The 22,137-nt window shown below is 44.1% G+C and overlaps 1 protein-coding gene across 2 annotated transcripts in view; it reads left to right on the top strand.

The window, feature by feature from the left end:
• The window catches only part of LOC122811120 (golgin subfamily B member 1-like), a 2,318,314-nt gene that overhangs the window by 1,701,391 nt on the left and 594,786 nt on the right, over window positions 1-22,137 (top strand). For both annotated transcript variants that reach the window (XM_044082720.1, XM_044082719.1), the window contains exon 18: window positions 5,949-6,109. In XM_044082720.1, the coding sequence (XP_043938655.1) occupies window positions 5,949-6,109 (161 nt within the window). The remainder of the gene's footprint in view (window positions 1-5,948; window positions 6,110-22,137) is intronic.

Genomic DNA, 22,137 nt, shown 5'->3' on the forward strand with positions numbered 1-22,137 from the left:
TCCATCTGTTTTAACTGTTATGTTTTTGTTTCCTTTCTCCTTACTAATGAACTTAGGCCATCTGGCAGTTGCAATCCTCATGAACCCATTAATTTTCTAGTTTAGCTCAATGTATCCCATTGGAAGGAGATCTTCCATAAGAAAGAGAGGTACTTGCAATATGTTATGGAAGAGGCAATCAGGAGATTACGTGGTCGCTTGGGCTGCCGTATTAGTGTGAAGTGTTTTTTTCTTTGTGCCCTAACTGCCCCTCCTATACCATGTAATGCATTACAGTGGATGTTCTTCATGTTTCACTGTTGCAGTCATTACATTTGGGTAATCTTCTGGCAGGTTGCCCTCAGTCAGCATGATTAACAAAGTCTCGGGTCCTGCGTCAGATGCTGTCCCTTCTTCCATGACGTCAGGTCGTCAGGGGTATAAAACATACAGCCAATGCCATTGCATCAATCTTTCTTGCCGCGCTGTGCCCAAAGCAGAAGCAGTTCGCAGGTGCCGGTTGGCTGACTCCTGAAATTTTCGTTTTCGAGTTTCAGAACCGAAGTCTTCAACTAAAAAGCTAAGTATCCTGTTGGGGAAAATTTTTCTTGCTCCTTATCGATGTCAGTAAAAGTTAATAATTGCATTATTTGTGGGAAGCAAATACCTCATAAGGACTTCCATTTGTACTGTATTCCTTGCCTAGGCCCTGACCATGACGTACCTTGCTGTCGGTTTTGTGCTTTATTTAATCAGCACACTATCCGTCGTCTGTACATTTTTGCTTCTAAATGTTTTGGTTCTCAGTTTAATTATCAAGAAATGATGTCGGTTAGCCATCCGACTACCAGAATACCAAAAAAAAACGCAAAGAAAAAGACAGAGACAGGCCGTTGAGGTCCAAAACTGCTGACGACGCTTCTCCTAAGCCAGTCGCCAGTTCACCGTTACTCAGTGAGGCGCTTTCGCAGACCCTGATACCCGCTACTTCTGATTCGCAGGCCTCTGCTGAGGCCCATTCGGAGTCCGGTATGCCGCGAGATGCTTCACCTATGGAACCCATGGATGTCTCTACCTTGGATGGGTTCGGAGCCGCTCTGCAGGCACCGGCTTTTGAGGGTGTATTCAGGCCTACAGATTTGTATATTAAACTGACACCACCTTCAATATTAAGGCCAAAATCTCGATCTATGTCTAAAAAACTGACGCATAGGCCACATGTTCAGGCCGCTATGCCTAAAAAACAAATGATCAAAATGGCTGACGATTTGATTACTCTAATCGGGGGTAGTCAACCCTCCCCCCTCCAAGAGGCCTAGGGCTGAGCTTGATATGAATCTTCTGAACAGGGCTCTGTTTCTTCTGACTCTTCTAATGAACAGGATTTGTCCATGGCTACTTATGAGGAACTCTAATGCAGAGGATTCCATTCCTTCTGCTTCTCCCCCTGAGGATTTCTCTTTTGGGGAAACGTTACATACCTTAAGGGAGCATTTCCACTGGGAAAGTCAGGATTTTTCTGAATCCAAAAAGAAGCTTAGGGATTTCCTTCTTCTTCCTCAGTATAGGCCTTTGGCTATACCTCCTGTACTAGACATTGTTGTTGATGTGTTTTCAGAATTTAGTATGGCCCCTGATTCCCTGCTTCCGGCCCCTTGTAAGCCAGACAGATACAGCAGGGTTCCTGACTCCCACAAATTCCTTTTCAAAAATCCTGTTGCGGACCCTGAAACCATTCTCAGGGGCCCAAGGGCATTAAGGCTTCTACTGCTAAAATCCTACCCCTTCTGGTAGAGACTCCAGGGCACTGGATAGATGGGTTAAAAAGGTTTATACTTCTGCAACCTTGACAATCAGGGCTTTAAACTGTCAATTCCATATGCAAAAATGTCAACAGCTTATCATGGGACTCCTTAAACAGAACATTATTTGATTTCTGACTGTGTGGAAAATAAGGATTTACAGGATTTATTGCATTCAGCTGAACAATTTGGAAAACATACTTTGCAGTGTGGTTTTGATTCTTTGGAAGCCACTTGCAGGGCTGCTGTTACTGGGTCTGTGCTTAGAAGGCATGCTTGGCTTAAGGAGCAATCTCTACCTGGTCACGTTAAAACAAAATTGTTGGATGCTCCTTTGCAGCAGGACCATCTGTTTGGTAATAAGGCTGAAGAAGTTCTAAAAAAGATGGAAGATAAAGCTAAATTTATGCAAACTGTGAAAGATTTCTTACAGGTACAACCTCCAAGATATAGTAGGCACTGACCTACTAAGAACTGGTCCTTTCCAGTTCCTTCCACAGCCACTCAAACCAAACCCAGACATTCCAAAAGCACCAGGTTTCAGTCCCAAGGGACTTTCAGAACTAAGCTATGGGGTGCCTCCACTTCCAAATCTGGAAACAACAAGACACCTCCGTGTGGTAAACCGTCTCAGTGGCTTTCCTTTAAAATTACCAAGCACTTACCTCTTAGCTGCCCCTTTGGGGGGTAAACTGGCTCTTCATGCAAAAAACTGGCAACTTATAACCCAGGACAAATGGGTTTTAAATATAGTGTCTCAGGGATACAGATTTCATTTCCACACATTGCCAACTCCAAACGGAAGGCCAGACCTGCCCCCAAATCAGTGAGCAGAGGCTCAGAAACAAGTATTTTCCCTCCTAAACATGGGGGCAATTCAACTAGTACCAGAAGAGGAAAAGGGACAAGGTTTCTATTCCAGACTTTTCCTGGTACCCAGAAAAGACAAATCATGGCGTCCAATTCTGGACCCGTCTACTCTAAACACCTTTCTGGATATTCCAAAATTCAAAATGCTAACTCTTCACCAGTTACTTCCTATGCTAGGCAAAGATGCCTGGTTGGCAACTCTAGATTTAAAAGAGGCTTACCTGCATATCCCAATCATGGAATCTTGCAGAAGATACCTCCACTTCAAAGCAGGCTACTTTCATTATCAGTTCTCTGCACTGCCCTTTGGCTTATCTACTGCACCCAGGGTATTTACAAAGTGCCTGGCTCCAGTAATTGCATTTTGCAGGCAAAGAAATATTCAGATATATCCATACCTGGACGATTGTCTAATTCGGGCAGAAAACAAGGCCATTCTTATAAAACATCTGGCATTTGTAAAAAGGGTTCTAACTTGTCTAGGGTACACCATAAACGAAAAGAAATCACAAATGGTACCCTCTCAAAAAATTAAATTCCTGGGTGCAAGCTTGAATACAACTGCCCAGATGGCTTTCCTTACGCCAGAAAAGCAAATTAATTTGGTGACTTACTTCAAACAGGTGGCCACAAAAACCCTGCTATCTGCAAGACAAATACTGCAAGCCTTGGGGTCCATGGCCTCCTGCATTCTTCTAATTCCATATGCAAGACTGCATATGAGGAAACTTCAGTGGTACTTAAAAAGTTTATGGAGTCAACATTGTCACAGCCTGGAAACAATGATTCCTATCATACCTTGCCTGCAACTAGAGTTCCTATGGTGGGCAGAGGCCTGCCACCAAAACAAGGGACTGACATTCACACCACCCCCTGCCACCCAAACCCTAACTACAGACGCATCAGACTATGCATGGGGGACTCATCTGGCAGGGAAGTGCATTCAGGGCAAATGGAGCCCAAATCAAATGCACCTTCATATCAATCAAAAAGAAATGCTAGCTGTACAGAATGCACTGACAGCCTTCAATGACTACCTTCATCCAGGACAACTAATGGTAAAGACGGACAGCACCACAGTTATGTGGTACATAAACAAGCGTGGGGTACATATTCCTACACCCTCTGCAGACTGGCCATGGCATTGTGGAACACGGCCTGGAGCTATCAAGTACAACTACAAGCTCAATTCCTGCCAGGAAAGCTGAATATTTTGGCAGACGAACTAACCAGAAATCTCATGGACCCACACGAATGGAAATTGGAACCACAGATTTTCAACATGTTGACACACAAATGGGGAAGCCCAGACATAGATCTTTTTGCTTCACCCCAGAACTACCAGTTCGACAAATTTTGCTCAAGAACTCCTCACAAAAAAGCCTGGATAGTGGATGCTCTTTCCTTCAGCTGGGAAAACCTATCAGTCTGTGCTTGTCCCCCTCTGCTTCTGCTCTCCAAAGTTCTACTAAAAGTCAAACAGGACAAACAAAAAATGATTTTGATTGCTCCAGACTGGCCTCACCAACACTGGTACCCACTCCTATGCAGTCTGTTACAAATTTCTCCATGACACACACTTAAATTCCCCCTTAACATCCCTCGGCAAACCTGTGATGGATGTCATTTTGGAGGCGAGAAGACCTAGTACTAGAAAATCTTATGCTGACAAATGGAAAAGATTCTGTGCCTGGAATCTATCTCAAGGGATGAGCACAACAGTGCCCAATTTACTTCAGATTTTGCAATACTTAGGTGCTTCTCAAGGGCCTGTCTTTCTCTTCCATATAAATCCATGACTCAGCCGTTTCAGCTCATTACAACACAGAACCCCCCCTCTTCTCTCATGAGGCCACCCTGGAGGTTTCCAACCCCTGCCTGGGACCTTAACTTTGTATTGGAGAAACTCACTCTACCTCTTTTTGAGCCTAGCTGCTACTGCAGACTTAAAATTTCTTTCTTGGAAAACAGAGTTCGTTTTAGCAATCACTTCGGCTAGAAGAATTTCTGAATTACAGGCCCTTATGACAGTGGAGCCTTTCATCATCTTTCATGTGGACAGCGTGTCACTCAGGACCAATCCATCCTTCATGCCCAAGGTGGTATCCAGTGTGGCTCTTAATCAGTCCATTCATTTGCCAACTTTCTTTCCCAGTCCACAGAACAAGGGGGAGTGGATTCTGCATTCATTGAATGTACACAGACAACTTAGATTTTACTTGGACAGGACTAAATCTTGAAGAAAGTCTGAACAACTGCTGGTAGCATTTGCTGCAGGGGCAGAGGAAAAGGCTACTTCAAAGCAAACCATTTCCAAATGGATAAGCCATTGTATTAATTTCTGCTATAAGCACCATGGAAAACCTATCCCCCAGGGGATCAGATCCCATTCCACCAGGGCTGCATCTACTTCTGCAGCCTTTTTCAGAGGTGTTGCTACCAGGGATATTCTAGAAGCTGCTACCTGGAGTTCAGTTCATACTTTCACCAAGCACTATCATTTACCAATCTTCTCTAAATCCAAAGCTGGCTTTACCACTGCTGTTTTGCAGGGCCTTATAGCCAGTCTTAATGCTGTATAAATCCATCCTCCCAACCATAGCTGTGGGAATCTACCCAAATGTAATGACTGCAACAGTGAAACACGAAGAGCATAGTACATTTGTGTACACTTACCATAAATGTAGATGTTCGAGTGTATTCACTGTTGTAGTCCTGGTTACCCTCCCTCCAGCCCCCTGTTTTTTCACTTACTATGCCTCTCGTTTCTTTTACTACTCTTAAAAGCCTTTTTGGTATATTTGCTTTTGTTTGGAGGTATATTGTGTTTTAAATTATTTATATATATTTTGCTCCCCATTTGGGGGGCACCTGACATCCGGGGCAAGAAAAACTGATGTAATGGCGTCGGCTGCATGTTTTATACCCCTGACGACCTGACATCATGGAAGAAGGGACAGCATCCAATGCAGGACCCAAGACTTTGTTAATCAGGCCAACTGAGGGCAATCTGCCAGCAGATTACCCAAATGTAATGACTTTAACAGTAGCAGGAGTATATAAGATGCACTCGAACATCTACGTTTATGCTAAGTGTACACAACTGTACTTTCTGCATGTTAGCCATTTCACATCAAATCCAAGGTGAATTTGAGGCTCCAGTTAAAATGTCACATAAGCATTTGTATGTTACATCAGTAATGGCACGTTGAAAAATTACAGTGAACATGTTAAGAAAGAGGAAAATAGAGCATTTGCATTGTACTACTAAGTGCTCAACAACCTTTTTCCCTACAGATGGATGGATTTCCTTTATTCAGAGATCGTGAAAATCAAACCATTTCAAGGGCTGAAAACAGACTCCTGGAACTTGAGAAAGCCTTGAAAGAAGCAAAATTTGTCCAAGAGCAGATGGAATGTGAAATTGCATCTTATCAGGCAGAGCTTGCTGAATTACGGTAGGTAGCTTGTAAGTTCAGATAAAAGTGCAAGTCATGGTCTTGTGTCTGTAGAGTCAGAGCAGTATTTAAGTCTGGATTTGACTTTGCTGTTGGTTATTTTCTTATTAAACAACCGCAAAGGAGTAATGCAGCCACTGCCTACTAAAAGAAGATGTACATAGTATCCTTTTCCTAGGCAAATAAGGCTATTTCAACTCCTGAAACCCTTATGATAGGTTAACTTTTTAAATGTGTGGCTTCAGTAGATTCTAGCACAAATGTTGCATCTTATTTGAAAGCACAATAACATTGTGTATTAACTGCTGTCATTTAACCCAGTTTCATTCCAGTTCCAAGGCTGTCTAGTTTCATTCCAGCTCCAAGGCTGTCTTCTTCAGCAGTTTTTTGTCCTCCCCTCCAGGCTACGGCAATCCCAGTGACCACTTGTCGGAAAAAGCTTGATTCCCTTCCTCTGTCCAGTTTCTTTCTATCCTAAAGGTCTGCATTCATCAGATTCATTGTAACAGTTTATCTTTGTAATTTATTATTTTTTTGCCGTGGTTTCTTTTCATGTACGTTTTTGTTTTACATGCCTATGTAAAGTTTGTTAGAAAAGCAAGTAGATCATTATGTAACCATTACCACTTTTGCCAAAAAGTGAGCCACAGTAGTTCTTAGCACATTGCTTCATTTGCTTGTCATTCCAACTAAATGCCTTGACTACATTCCCTTGGGAGAGAATCATAAATTGGAAGAAATCCTTTGATTCTTCCTCAAAGAATAACCTTTATTGTACTGCAGTTGGACACATTATTGCTCCGTTCTCACCATTGGAAAGAACCCATAGTGACATAGAACCAAGTCACATATTGATTCATGGGTCAATAGTAGGCTATCAGTCTGCAGACCATTACAACCCTAGCTAGTCACCAGAGGTTAGATTCAAATCGTGTACCTTGTATCTGTGATAATATAGAGCTAAATGTTTGCTTTACGTAGTCATTGAGAGACGTGAAGAAAGAAGAATATCTTGGGGACCACCCACACAGGGATAGGGAGAACATACAACACTCCACACAATGACTATAGGTCAGAGTTGAACCTTGGACCCTGGAGCAATGCAGGTATGTGGAAACGTACACTCTTCACTTAATGTTTTTTGGTCCATAGTAGGCACTGTGTGAGTGAAGTACAAATGTTGATGCATGGTATAATAAAAACATGAGCTGCTGCAGATATTCATCGTGTTACACTGCTGCAGTCATTACACTTGGGGTTATCCTGCTATTAGGTGGTTCCCCAGTCGGCCTCTGTTCCAAAGTCTTGATCCGGCGTCGGTTGCTATCGCCTCCTCCCTGACGTCAGTGTGACAGGGGTATATAAGATGCAGCCGATGCCATTTACTTCAGTCTTTCTTGCCGTGCGGTGCCCGAAGCAAAAGCAGTTCGCAAGTGCGGTTGGCCGATTCCTGAGATTTTCATTTCCGAATCCAGAACCGAAGTCTTCTACAAAGCTAAGTACCCCGTTGGGGAAACTTTTTCTTGCCTCAGTCCGATGTCAGTAAAAGTTAATAACTGTATTTTTTGTGGGAAGCAAATACCTCATAAGGATTTCCATTCTTATTGCATCCCATGCCTAGGCCCAGACCACAACGTCACTGGTTGTCGGTTTTGTGCTAGGTTTAACAAGTGCACTATTAAACATCGGTTTGATTTTGCCCGACATTATTTTGGCAGAAAATTTAATTATACGATGCCGTCGGAACTTCCGACGACCACTATTCATAACAAAAACGCAAGGACAAAGACAGGCATCCGAGGCCCAAAACTGACGACGAAGCCTCTGTAGGCCAGTCGCTGGTTCTCCGGTTTTCAGTGAGGCACCTTCGCAACCCCTGACAACTGCTTCTGCAGAACCACAGGCAGCCACTGACTCCTTAGTGGAGATGGCTGGGCTATTGGACTCCCAAGTTTTACAGACTACCAAAACCGACCCCGCAGAGGGATCCAATGTACATGAGCCACCTGCAACTTCAGAGGGTGTCTTCAGACCTAGTCAGCTTAGCCTTAAACCCTCCTCTAAGTCTAAACCACCTCTTAAATCAAAGAAATCACAGTCTCCAGGACAGGCCTCCATGCCTAAGAAACAAATGCTCAAAATGGCCGAAGACCTGATCACTCTGATTAGGGGGTCCCATCCCCCTCCTGATAAAAGGCCCAGACAGGATGTGGATTATGACTCCTCCAACCAGGTGTCCATTTCCTCAGAGTCTTCCTCAGACCTAGGTTATTCTTTACCCCCTTATGAGGATTCTGATGCTGAGGAATCCATTCCATCAGCCTCTCCACCAGAGGATTACTCTTTTGGGGAAACTTTACAGACCATGGGGGAGCATTTCCCATGGGAAGGCCAAGATTCTTCAGAATCCAAGAAAAGGCTCAGAGAATTTCTACTTTTGCCTCAACACAGACCACTGGCTATTCCGCCAGTGTTAGATATTGTTGATGATGTGTATACTGAATCCAGCTTAAATCCTGATTCCTTACCTCCAGCTCCAGTTAAACCAGACAGGTATTACAGAGTCCCTGACTCTCACAAATTTCTGTATAAAAGCCCAGTGGCAGACCCAGAAACTATTTCTCAGGGACCCAAAGGGGTCAAGGCCTCATCAGCAAAGAACCCAGTTCCCTCCAACATGGACTCCAGAGCATTAGACAGATGGGGAAAGAAAGTATATACATCCGCAACTTTAGCAATGAGAGCTTTGAATTGCCAATTTCACATGTTAAAATATCAGCAATTTCTGATGCCTCAGTTGAAACAAAAAATGCTTTCAGATACAGATCCTCCTAATTTTAAGGAAATGTAGGATTTATTGCATGCTGCTGAACAAGTGGGAAAACATACTTTGCAATGTGGTTTTGATTCTTTAGAGGCCTCCTGCAGAGCAGCAATTACAGGCTCTGTCATTAGAAGACATGCATGGTTAAAGGAACATACATTACCAGATCATGTTAAAGCAAAACTACTGGATGCGCCTTTGCAGCATGATGTCCTATTTGGAGTTAAGGCAGAAGAGGTACTAAAGAGAGTGGAGGATAAGGCAAAATCTATGCAAACTGTGAAAGATTTCTTACAGGTACAGCCTCCTCGATTTAGCAGAAACTGGCCAACAAAGAATTGGTCCTTTCCAGTTACGGACAGACCTCAAAGGGGCAAATACAGACGTCCACGAGGTAGAGGACAGCCACAGGGCCCTTACAGGCCTCGACAATGGGCTGCACCAGGCCAGAAAGAAGGGGAAGACAGGCAACAACCTTACAAAAACCAGTCCCAATGACTTCCCACGACAGCTGCCAAACATTTCTCTCTTGGCAGCCCCATTGGGAGGAAAACTGGCTCTTTTCTATCACAATTGGCATATGATCACCAAAGACAAATGGGTTCTCAATATCGTTTCACAGGGTTACAGGTTCCACTTTCACACGCTGCCAAGGTTAAAAGGAATGCCAAATCTGCTACCAAATCAATGGACAGAGGCTTAAAAACAAATTACAGCACTCATGACCATGGGAGCTATTCAAAAGGTACCTCCACAGGAACAAGGGACAAGGATTTTATTCAAGACTCTTTCTGGTACCCAGAAAAGGCAAAGCCTGGAGGCCTATTCTGGATCTTTCATCTCTAAACATGTACCTGGATGTACCGAAATTCAAAATGTTGACATTACAGCAGCTTCTTCCCATGCTGGGCAAGCAAGCTTGGCTCGTGACCTTGGACCTCAAGGAGGCATACCTGCATGTCCCTGTCAGACAAAACTGCAGAAGATACCTCAAATTCATAGCTGGTCCAATGCATTATCAATTCTCTGCACTGCCCTTTGGCTTATCTACTGTGCCCAGGGTCTTCACAAAGTGCCTGGCACCAGTAATTACATTTTGCAGACAAAGAGGAATTCAAATTTACCCATACCTGGACGACTGTCTAATTCAAACAGAGAGCAAAGACATTCTCCTAAAGCATCTGGCATTTGTAAAAAAAGTTACTAAGTTGCCTGGGGTACACAGTAAACGAAAAGAAATCAAAACTAGTGCCCTCACAAGAGATAATATTCCTGGGTGCCAGCTTGAACACAACGGCCCAGATGGCTTATCTCACGCCAGACAAGCAAGGACAATTGACTCAATATTTTCAATTGATGGCAACAAAGACCCGACTCCCTGCAAGAAAAATTCTGCAGGCCTTGGGCTACATGGCGTCTTGCATACTACTAATTCCATATGCCAGAACTCATATGAGGAAACTACAATGGTACTTAAAGAGTGTATGGTCTCAACACTGTCAAAGTTTGGAAACAGTTATACCACTAATACCTTGCCTTCAGAAGGAGTTTTGATGGTGGGCTCAAGCTTGTCACCTAAACAAGGGACAGCCTTTTACTCAACCCACACCCAGGCAAACACTGACAACAGATGCATCGGATTACGCCTGGGGAGCACACATGGCAGGAAAATGCATTCAGGGCAAGTGGCCTATAGAACAAAAGCATCTTCACATCAACCAGAGAGATGCTAGCTGTACAAAATGCCCTTATAGCTTTCAAGGACCTGCTACATCCAGGACGACTGCTACTAAAGACAGACAAAACCAGAGTCATATGATACATAAACAAGCAAGGTGGCACCCACTCATATCCCCTCTGCAGGCAAGCAATGACCTTGTGGAACACAGCTATAAGCTATCAAGTTCATCTCCAAGCACAATTCCTGCCAGAAGAGAAAAACACACAGGCAGACGACTTAAGCAGAAATATCATGGATTGCCACAAATGGGAATTGAATCCACAAATACTCAGAATGATAACACAGAAGTGGTGGAGCCCGGACATAGATCTATTTGCATCACCAAGGAATTGCCAGCTGCAGAAATTCTGTACAAGGAGTTACCATCCACAAGCATGGAAAGTGGATACCCTCTCATTCAGCTGGAAAAATCTAACAGTATATGCATTCCCACCACTGCCTCTTCTTCCAAAGGTAATCATAAAAGCCAGGCAAGAGGAGCCAAAAATGATCCTGATTGCACCAGACTGGCCACGCCAGCACTGGTACCCAATCTTAAAAAATTTAGCACAAGGACCTCCCTGGATTTTGCCTCAAACACCACATCTACTCTCTCAGAACAACAATCAGATTTTCCACAGCCAGCTAAGGACCTTAAACCTCACTGCATGGAAGATACCTTAACAAAGCAAGCAATGCCTCTCTCCAAAGCCATTATGGATGTCATCCTGGAGGCCAGAAGGCCTAGTACCAGAAAAGCCTATTCAGATAAATGGAAGAGATTTTGTTCCTGGAACCAGGCTCACAGCCTGGACCCCCTTGTAGTAAACATTCCTCAGATACTACAATATTTGACTGAGATGCTGGACAAAGGCCTCTCCTTTTCATCCATCAAGATCCACGCCTTTGCCATCTCTTCTCATTACAACGTGAATCCACCAACCAATCTTCTGTAATCCTTTGCTAAAACAGTACCTCAGAGGGGCAAAAAACATAAGACCGCTCCGTAAAGCACCTGCTCCAACTTGGGACCTCAACTTTGCTTTGGAAAAATTAACTTTACCTCCATTTGAGCCAGCCAGCACAGCATAATTAAAATATATCTCTTGGAAACCTGCTCTGTTCCTGGCACTAACATCAGCATGAAGAGTTTCAGAATTACAGGCACTAATGGCAGTGTTACCTTTCCTCATTTTCCACCAGGACAGGGTGTCCTTGAGAACTAACCCTACTTTTATGCCTAAGGTGGTTTTAAGTGTGTCTCTAAACCAAACGATTCACTTGCCAACTTTTTATCCAAAACCACAGAATAAAGGGGAGAGACTACTGCATTCACTGGACATTCACAGGCAGTTACGCTTCTACTTGGACAAAACCAAAGCTTTCAGAAAATCTGAACAATTATTGGTAGCATATGCTGCAGGAGCACAGGGAAAAGCCATTTCAAAACAGACTATTTCTAAATTGATAGGACATTATATAGGTTTCTGCTATACGCACCATGGAAATCCTGTGCCTACCAGCATTAGATCTCACTCCACCAGGGCAACAGCCACTTCTATGGCCTACCTCAGAGGAGTACCTACCAAGGATATTTTGGAAGCAGCAACATGGAGCTCTCTGCATACCATCACCAAGCATTACCATCTGCCTCTATACTCCAAATCCAGAGCTGGCTTTGCCTCTGCAGTGCTGCAGGGCCTTATAGCCACCCCTAATACATTATAGAACCAGCCACCCTACCTCAGCTTTGGGATTCTACCCAAGTGTAATGACTGCAGCAGTGTAACACGATGAACATAGTACAGTTTTGTACCTACCATAAATGTAGATGTTCTAGTGTTCACACTGCTGCAGCCAAGGTTACCCTCCCTCTATCCCCTCTTTATTGCTGGTGCGTACCTATGTCTTCTACCCTTTACAACCTGTAGGGGGTATTTGCTGGTAACTAAAAGTTGTAGTTGTCTTTTCTTATTTATGTTTTATTAGCATTTTATATTGCCTACCTATTTGGGGGCACCTGACATCTGGGGTAAGAAAAACTGAAGAAAATGGCGTTGGCTGCATCTTATATACCCCCTGTCGCACTGACGTCAGGGAGGAGGCGACAGCAACTGACGCTGGACCAAGACTTTGGAACTCAGGCCGACTGGGGAACCCCCTGACGGCAGGATAACCCAAGTGTAATGACTGCAGCAGTGTGAACACTCGAACATCTACATTTATGGTAGTTACAAAACTGTACTTTTGACATCTTGAGGTCCACCATGTATCCTGCACTGTTAAAGGACTGCATACAGAAAGGCATAATAAAGACTGTTGCACTGGGGATTGTGCAAACATTATGGTATTGAAGTTGCTGAAAAACACTGGAAACATGAGCTACAGAGCATCATAGAAAATGAAGTCTACATCACATGGGATCATCCATTACCAATAGTTCAAAAGATAAATGCTAGAAAACAAGATATAGTGGTCCAAGAAAAGAAAATCATTGAAATCGCCGCATGCAGTGACTACAGTGTCTTATGTGCAGAGAGAGACAAAGTCATAAAATATCAGGATCTGCAGGCAGAAACGAGGACTACGTGGAATAAAGATACCCATACAGTCCCAGTATTAGTAAGAGCAACAGATTTTCTAAAAAGGAATCTACAGTTGTATTTAGATATGCTACCAATACATGTAACTCCATATGAATTGCAGAAGAAATCATTACTAGGCATATTGCGGGTTATCCAAAGAGCACTTTTGGCTGACATCAAAGATTGAAACAATACTCATTTCATGAACTTTAATTGTGCTTTGAGTTAGGAATAGTGTCCATTCCTGTCATGGTGTTAGAAACCCAAAAAATTTGGAGAAATTAAAGGGAAAGCACATGGAGTGCGAGATAGCCACCAAGGCTTAGGGACATTTTGGAAGTAAGAGACATAAACTCCTTAACTCTAAGTTCAGAGACAGATATTGCATAATGAGTGGACAAAACCATACATTAGAATCTTTAGCTGGCCAAATTGAAATTTGTAGCTATGGAAGGATTTTTCTGCCTTAAGGGGAACGTATTTGTGTATTGCATGTAATTCTTGCGGGTTTTATCTTTGATGTTCATCGTGTTTCACTGTTGCAGTCATTACACTTGGGTTATCCTGCTGGCAGGCTACCCGCAGTCGGACTGAATTCCAAAGTCCTGGTCCGGTGTCGGTTGCTGTCGCCTCTTCCCTGACGTCAGTGTGCCAGGGGTATAAAAGATGCAGCCGACGCCATTTTCTTCAGTCTTTCTTGCCGCGTGATGCCTGAAGCAAAAGCAGTTCGCAAGTGCTGGTCGGGCGACTTCTGAGATTTTCAAAATCGAATTTCAGATCCAAAGTCTTCATTAAAGCTAAGTACCTCGTTGGGGAGACTTTTTTTTCTTGCTCCAGACCGATGTCAGAAAAAGTTACCAATTGTATTTCTTGTGGGAAGCAAATACCTCATAAGGATTTTCATTCTTACTGTATTCCTTGCCTAGGCCCTGACCACGACGTTGCTAGCTGTCGATTTTGTGCTAGATTTAACCAACGCACTATTAAGCGTCGGTTCGATTTTGCCTTTCATTGCTGTGGCCAAAGATTTAATTACATAATGCCGTCGGAACAGCCGATGACCGGAGTTTATAAAAAGCACAAGGAAAAGGACAGGCATCCGAGGTCCAAAACAGACGACGAGGCCTCTGCTAGGCCATTCGCCTGTTTGCTGGTTCTCAATGAGGTGCTTTCGCAGCCCGTGATGACCACTACCTCAGATCCATAGGCTGCTTCCGACTCCCACGTGGAGCCGACTAGGCCTGTGGATACTCAAGGTATTGGACCCTCGGAAACTATTCCCTCAGATGGGTCCGGAGCCGCTGAGCAGGCATCGGATTCTGAGGGTGTTTTCAGACCTACACAGTTATATGTCAAGCCAACCTCAGCTTCAAAGGCAAAGACTAAAACAGCTCTGAAGACAAAGAAACAAGTAATGCATTCTCCTGGAAAGACTTCCATGCCTAAGAAACAGATGCTTAAAATGGCCAAAGACCTAATTACTTTGATCAGGGGTTCCCATCCCCCTCCTGATAAGAGGCCTAGGCAAGAGACAGAATATGACTCTTCTGATAAGGTTTCCATTTCCTCTGACTCCTCTTCTGAACAGGGATACTCTCTTCCTCCCTATGAGGATTCTGATGCTGAAGAATCTATTCCTTTAGCCTCTCCTCCTGAAGATTACTCTTTTGGGGAAACCCTGCATACCATGAGGGAGCATTTCCACTGGGAGAGCCAAGATTATTCAGAATCTAAGAAAAGGCTCAGAGAATTTCTTTTACTACCTCAGCACAGACCTCTTGCTTTTCCACCTGTTCTAGACATTGTAGATTATGTATTTTCAGAGTCCGATCTGTCTCCTGACTCTTTACCCCCTGCACCTGTTAAGCCAGACAGATACTACAGGGTCCCAGACTCTCATAAATTTCTATATAAAAACCCTGCTGCTGACCCAGAAACTATATCTCAGGGTCACAAAGAGGTCAAGGCTTCCACTGCAAAAAACCCTGTCCCCTCAGATAGGGATTCTAGGGCATTGGACAGATGGGGAAAAAGGTTTACACTTCTGCTACCTTGGCTGTAAGGGCTTTAAATTGTCAGTTTCATATGCTTAAATATCAGCAATACTTAATGTCACTGTTAAAACTGAAACTGTTGACAAATTCTGAATGTTCTGATAACGAGGAAATGCAGGATTTATTGCATGCAGCTGAACAAGTGGGAAAACATACTTTGCAATGTGATTTTGATTCATTGGAGGCCTCTTGCAGGACCGCTGTTACGGGTTCTGTCATTAGAAGGCATGCTTGGTTAAAGGAACAGAATCTGCCTGATCATGTTAAAGCAAAATTATTGGATGCTCCATTACAGCGTGATACTTTGTTTGGTGTTAAGGCAGAAGAGGTGTTGAAGAAAATGGAGGATAAAGCAAAATCTATGCAGACAGTTAAGGATTTCCTACAGGTACAGCCACCCAGATTTAGCAGGAACTGGCCTTCTAAGAATCGGTCCTTTCCAGTGTCAGACAGGCCACAAAGAGGCAGATACAGACGCCCTAGAGGCAGATCCCAGCCCCAAGGCTCATATACAGGCCTAAACAGTGGGGTGCTTCTACCTCCAAAAGCGGAGAAAACAAATCACAGCCATACAGGAAACAGTCCCAGTGACTTTCCTCTGCCAATTTCAAGCAGTTATCTTTTGGCAGCACCCTTGGGGGGAAACTAGCATTTTTTCACAAAATTGGCACATGATCACCCAGGACAAATGGGTCTTGAATATAGTGTCTCAGGGCTACAGGTTCCACTTTCACACCCTTCCAAAGACAAAAGGTATACCAGACCAGCCACACAATCAATGGGCAGAGGCACAGAAGCAAGTTTCATCCCTCATGGACATTAGGGCTATTCAGCGAGTACCACAGGAAGAGCAGGGAAAAGGATTTTACTCAAGACTTTTCTTGGTACCCAGAAAGGACAAAGCCTGGAGACCAGTACTGGACCTGTCTATTCTAAATACTTTTCTGGACATTCCAAAATTCAAAATGTTGACTCTGCAGCAGCTTCTGCCCATGCTGGGCAAGAAGGCTTGGCTTGTAACTTTGGACCTCAAAGAGGCATACCTGCATGTCCCAGTCAGACAGTCTTGCAGAAGATACTTCAGTTTCATAGCTGGCTCAATGCACTAACAATTCTCTGCACTGCCCTTTGGCTTATCTACTGCGCCCAGAGTCTTCACAAAATGCCTGGCACCAGTAATTGCATTTTGCAGACAAAGAGGAATACAAATATTTCCTTACTTGAATGACTGCCTTATTCAAGCAGAGAACAAGGACATTCTACTGAAGCGTCTGGCGTTTGTAAAAAGATTATTAATTTGCCTAGGGTACACAGTGAACGAAAAGAAATCAAAACTGGTACCCTCTCAAGAGATAATATTCCTGGGTGCAAGCTTAAATACAACTGCCCAGATGGCTTATCTCACGCCAGACAAGCAAAGGCAACTGACTTCTTACTTCGAAATGATGGCAACAAAGACCCAGTTATCTGCAAGAAAAATTCTGCAGGCTTTGGGCTTCATGGCATCCTGTATTCTGCTAATTCCATATGCAAGACTGCATATGAGGAAACTACAATGGCATTTAAAAAATGTTTGGACTCAACATTGTCACAGCCTGGAAACATTAATTACCCTCATTCACTGTCTACAACAGGAGTTTTGATGGTGGGCACAGGCCTGTCACCACAACAAGGGACAGCCATTCACTTTATCCACAGCCAGGCAGACACGAACAACAGATGCATCAGATTATGCCTGGGGGGCCCACATGGCAGAAAAATATATTCAGGGCACATGGCCCGCAAGCCAAATGCATCTTCATATCAATCAAAAAGAGATGCTGGCTGTACAGAATGCCCTGACAGCCTTCAAGGATCTACTTCATCCAGGACAACTGATGATAAAAACGAACAATACTACAGTCATGTGGTACATAAACAAACAAGGAGGCACACATTCCTACCCCCTCTGCAGACAAGCCATGACTTTGTTGAACACAGCATTGACTTATCAAGTACACCTGCAAGCACAATTCTTGCCAGGAAGGACAAATACTCTGGCAGACAAACTAAGCAGAAACCTCATGGATCCTCACGAGTGGTAACTAGGTCCACAAATCTTCAGTATGATAACAAGGAAATGGGGATGCCCAGACATAGATCTATTTGCCTCCCCTCACAACTACAGAGATTCTGCACAAGGAGTTATCACAAACAAGCATGGAAAGTAGACGCCCTATCATTCAGCTGGAAAACCCTTACAGTATATGCCTTTCCTCCACTGCCTCTCCTCCCCAAGGTACTCCTAAAGGTCAGACAAGAGAAGCCAAAAATGATACCGATTGCCCCAGACTGGCCACGCCAGCACTGGTACCCAATCCTAAAAAGCTTGTCTCAAGGCCCAGCCTGGGCATTACCTCAAATTCCTCATTTGCTGACCCAGCAAAACAATCAGATCCTGCACAGCCAACTCAGAACCCTAGATCTGGCTGCATGGCGGATAATGTAACCATTCAGAACACACCTCTCTCTAAAGCAGTTATGGATGTTAGGCCAGGAGGCCCAGCACCAGAAAATCTTATGCAGAAAAATGGAAGAGATTCTGTGCTTGGAACAAGGCTCACAGAATGGACACGTTTGTACCAAATATTCCTCAGATTTTACAGTACCTAACTGAGATGCTGGACAAAGGCCTATCCTTCTCATCTATTAAGATCCATGCCTCTGCCATATCAGCTCATTACAATACGGACCCACCTATTTTTTCACATCTACTGCTAAGGCAGTACCTCAGAGGAGCCAGAAACATAAGACCTCCAAGGAGAGCTCCAATACCTGCATGGGACCTCAATTTTGTCTTGGAAAAGCTCACACTGCATCCTTTTGAGCCAGCCAATACAGCTGAGATAAAATACTTATCATGGAAAACAGCTCTACTCCTAGCAGTAACTTCAGCAAGAAGAGTCTCAGAGTTACAGGCACTAATGGCTGTGGAACCTTTTATTATTTTCCATCCGGACAGGGTTTCTCTAAGGACAAACCCAACTTTTATGCCTAAGTTAGTGTCCATTGTGGCTCTTAACCAAACCATTCGTTTGCCTACCTTTTATCCAAACCCACAAAATAAGGGGGAGAGACTTCTGCATTCTTTGGACATACACAGACAGCTACCGCTTCTACTTAGACAAAACTAAAGCTTTCAGAAAGACTGAGCAACTCTTAGTGGCATACGCTGCAGGATCGCAAGGAAAAGCTATTTCAAAGCAGACTATTTCAAAATGGATAGGCCACTGCATTCGTTTCTGCTATTCAGAACATGGCAAATCAGTGCCTAAGGGCATTTGGCCACATTCAGCCAGAGCAACAGCCACTTCAGCAGCGTTCCTCAGAGGAATACCAACCAAGGACATTTTGGAGGCTGCAACTTGGACTTCAGTGCACACTTTTACAAAGCACCATCACTTACCTCTTTACTCTAAATCCAGAGCAGGCTTTGCCACTGCAGTTCTGCAGGGCCTCATAGTCACTTCTAATTCTATTTAGGCCCAGCCACCCTACCTCAGCTTTGGGATTCTACCCAAGTGTAATGACTGCACCAGTGAAACATGATGAACATAGTAAGATGTTCATCGTGTTTCACTGTTGCAGTCATGGCTGTAGGGTTCTCCCCTGCCGACAGGCAGTCCTCGGTCGGCCAGAATCCCAAAGTCTGGGTCTGGCGTCGGCTGTTCAACCATGCTCCCTGACGTCAGAGCGCCAGGAGTACAAAGCTGACAGCCGACGCAATCTTCTCCAGTCTTTCTTGCCGTGCGGTGATAGCAGTTCGCAAGTGCCGGTCGGCTGACTCCTGACGATTTTTTCTGATAAACTTCAGTCCGAAGACTTTCTTCTCCACTCAAAGCTAAGTACCCCGTTGGGGAAACTTTTTCTTGCTCCAGTCCGATGTCAGAAAAAGTTAATAATTGTATTTCATGTGGGAAGCAAATACCTCATAAGGATTTTCATTCTTACTGTATTCCTTGCTTAGGCCCTGACCACGACGTAGCTAGTTGTCGGTTTTGTGCTAGATTCAATCAACGTACAATTAAACGAAGGTCTGATTTTGCTTTTCATTACTTCGGTAGGCGCTTTAACTACAAAATGTCGTCAGATACGGTTCCGGCCACCGGAGTTCACAAAAGTCGCAAGGATAAAGACAGGCCTCCGAGGTCCAAATCTGATGATAGCGCACAAGCAGAGCCAGCTTCAGGTTCGGCCGCCGTCAGTGAGGCGCTTTTTGCAGTCCCTGTCGTCAGCCATTTCAGAACCGATGGCCGAAACGGAGTCTCATGAGGAGCCAACCAGGCCTTTAAATATTTCTATTGCAGGACCTTCGGACAATGCTCCTTCGGATGGGTCCGGAGCCGCTGTGCAGGTACCGGCTTCCGAACGGGTTTTCAGGCCTACTCAGCTTCTAATAAAGGCAAAGCCAAAGACTCCTTCTAAATCAAAGACTGCAACACAGGCCTCTTCTGAACCGGCTCCCAAGTCACAGAAACAGTTACTCAAGATGGCGGAGGATTTACTTACTATGATTAGGGGTTCACATCCCCCGCCAGATAAAAGGCCAAGGCAGGGTGTTTATTATGATTCCTCTGATCAGGCTTCTGTTTCTTCAGTTTCTTCTTCTGACCAGGAATATTCTTTCCCTCCTTATGAGGATTCTGATGCTGAGGAATCTATTCCTTCACCTTCTCCCCCTGAGGATTTTTCTTTTGGAGAAACTTTGCATGAAATGAGGGAACATTTCCACTGGGAAGGACAGGAGTATTCGGAATCTAAGAAAAGACTAAGGGATTTTCTTCTTCTCCCCCAACATAGTAGACCCCTGGCTATTCCTCCTGTTTTGGATATTGTGGATGATGCTTTTTCGGAGGCTAACTTAACCCCTGACTCTTTTTCTCCTGCTCCTGTTAAGCCTGATAGATATTACAGGATTCCTGATTCCCACCAGTTTTTATACAAGAACCCTTCTGCTGACCCTGAAACCATTTCTCAGGATCCTAAGGGAGTTGAAGCCGCTTCTGCCAAAAACCCCATTCCCACTGAAAAGGATTCTAGCTCTTTAGAAAGATGGGGCAAAAAAGTGTACACTTCTGCTACTTTGTCCATTAGGGCTTTAAACTGTCAGTTTCATATGCTGAAATACCAGCAATTTCTCTTGTCCGTTTTAAAACAAAAGCTTACTTCCATTCCTGCCTGTGCAGATGATAAGGAATTACATGACTTATGGCATGCCACTGAACAAGTTGGAAAGCATGGTTTACACTGTGGATTTGATGCCTTGGAGGCTTCTTGTAGGGCTGCTGCCTCCGGCACAGTCATTAGAAGGCATGCATGGCTAAAGGAACAAAATTTGCCGGAACAAGTAAAAGCTAAATTATTGGATGCTCCTGTTCAGCATAATGTTTTATTTGGATCAAAAGCTGAAGAGGTGATTAAAAAGATGGAGGATAAGATGAAATCCATGCAAACAGTTAAAGATTTCTTACAAGTACAGCCACCAAGATTTAGCAGGAATTGGCCTTCTAAAAATTGGTCCTTTCCCACTTCAGACAGGCCTCAGAGGGGTAGTTATAGACGCTCCAGAGGAAGGCCTCAAACACAAGCTTCTTATAGACCAAGACAGTGGACTGCTTTCTCCCCTAGGGGAGGAGAGGATAGGTCACAAACTCATAGGAAACAAACTCAATGACTCCCTCTGTTGGGCTGCAGGAACTTCTTGCCTGGAAGCCCCTCTCGGAGGAAAACTCTCTCTTTTTTATCAAAATTGGACTCATATAACCCAAGACAAGTGGGTTCTGGATGTGGTTTTAAGAGGTTACAAATTCCATTTTCATACCCTACCAAGGCCAAGCGGGTGGCCAGACCTTCCAAAACATCAATGGACAGAGGCCTTAAACCAGGTGGAAGCTCTTTTGGCTATGAAAGCCATAGAACTGGTTCCACTTTCAGAGATGGGACAAGGTTTTTACTCAAGGCTCTTTCTAGTCCCCAGGAAACAAAACTCATGGAGACCCATTCTGGATCTGTCAGTCTTGAACACCTTTCTAGAGATTCCAAAATTCAAGATGCTTACTCTACAGCAGCTACTTCCAGTGCTATCCAAAGATGCGTGGATGGTAACTTTGGATTTAAAGGAGGCTTATTTACACATTCCCATCAGGCAGGAACGCAGAAAATAACTCCGGTTCAAGGCCGGATCGAGGCACTTCCAATTCTCTGTGCTGCCCTTGGATTGTCTACTGCACCCAGGGTCTTCACCAAATGCCTGGCTCCAGTAGTAGCTTACTGCAGACTCAAGGGAATTCAAATTTACCCTTATCTGGACGATTGTCTAATTCAGGCAGACAGCAAGGATGTCTTACTCCAGCATCTAGAGTTTGTACAGAACCTCCTCAAGTTCCTGGGATTTTCTGTAAACATAAAAAAGTCAAATTTGATACCCTCACAGCAGATAACTTTTCTGGGTGCTCTTCTAAACACCACAACCCAGATGGCATTTCTGACATCTGAAAAACAATTACAGCTGGCTTCAAATTTCAAAACCTTGGCAACTTTAACTCAGCTATCTGCAAGGAGATTCCTGCAGGCTTTGGGTTACATGGCCTCCTGCATCCTTCTCGTACCATATGCAAGACTACACATGAGGAAAATACAGTGGTACCTAAAAAGTGTATGGTCTCAGCATTGCCACAGTTTAGACATACTGATCTCCGTCCTGCCTTGCCTTCAAAAGGAATTTCTTTGGTGGTCCAGGGCATGCACTCTAAACAAAGGGAAACCCTTCTGTCTGCCTCCTGCCACTCAGATTCTGACCACGGTGC

The sequence above is a fragment of the Protopterus annectens genome, chromosome 9.part0 (genome assembly GCF_019279795.1).
Source record: "Protopterus annectens isolate FY-2018-M chromosome 9.part0, PAN1.0, whole genome shotgun sequence".
In the NCBI taxonomy this organism is placed as follows: Eukaryota; Metazoa; Chordata; order Ceratodontiformes; family Protopteridae; genus Protopterus; species Protopterus annectens.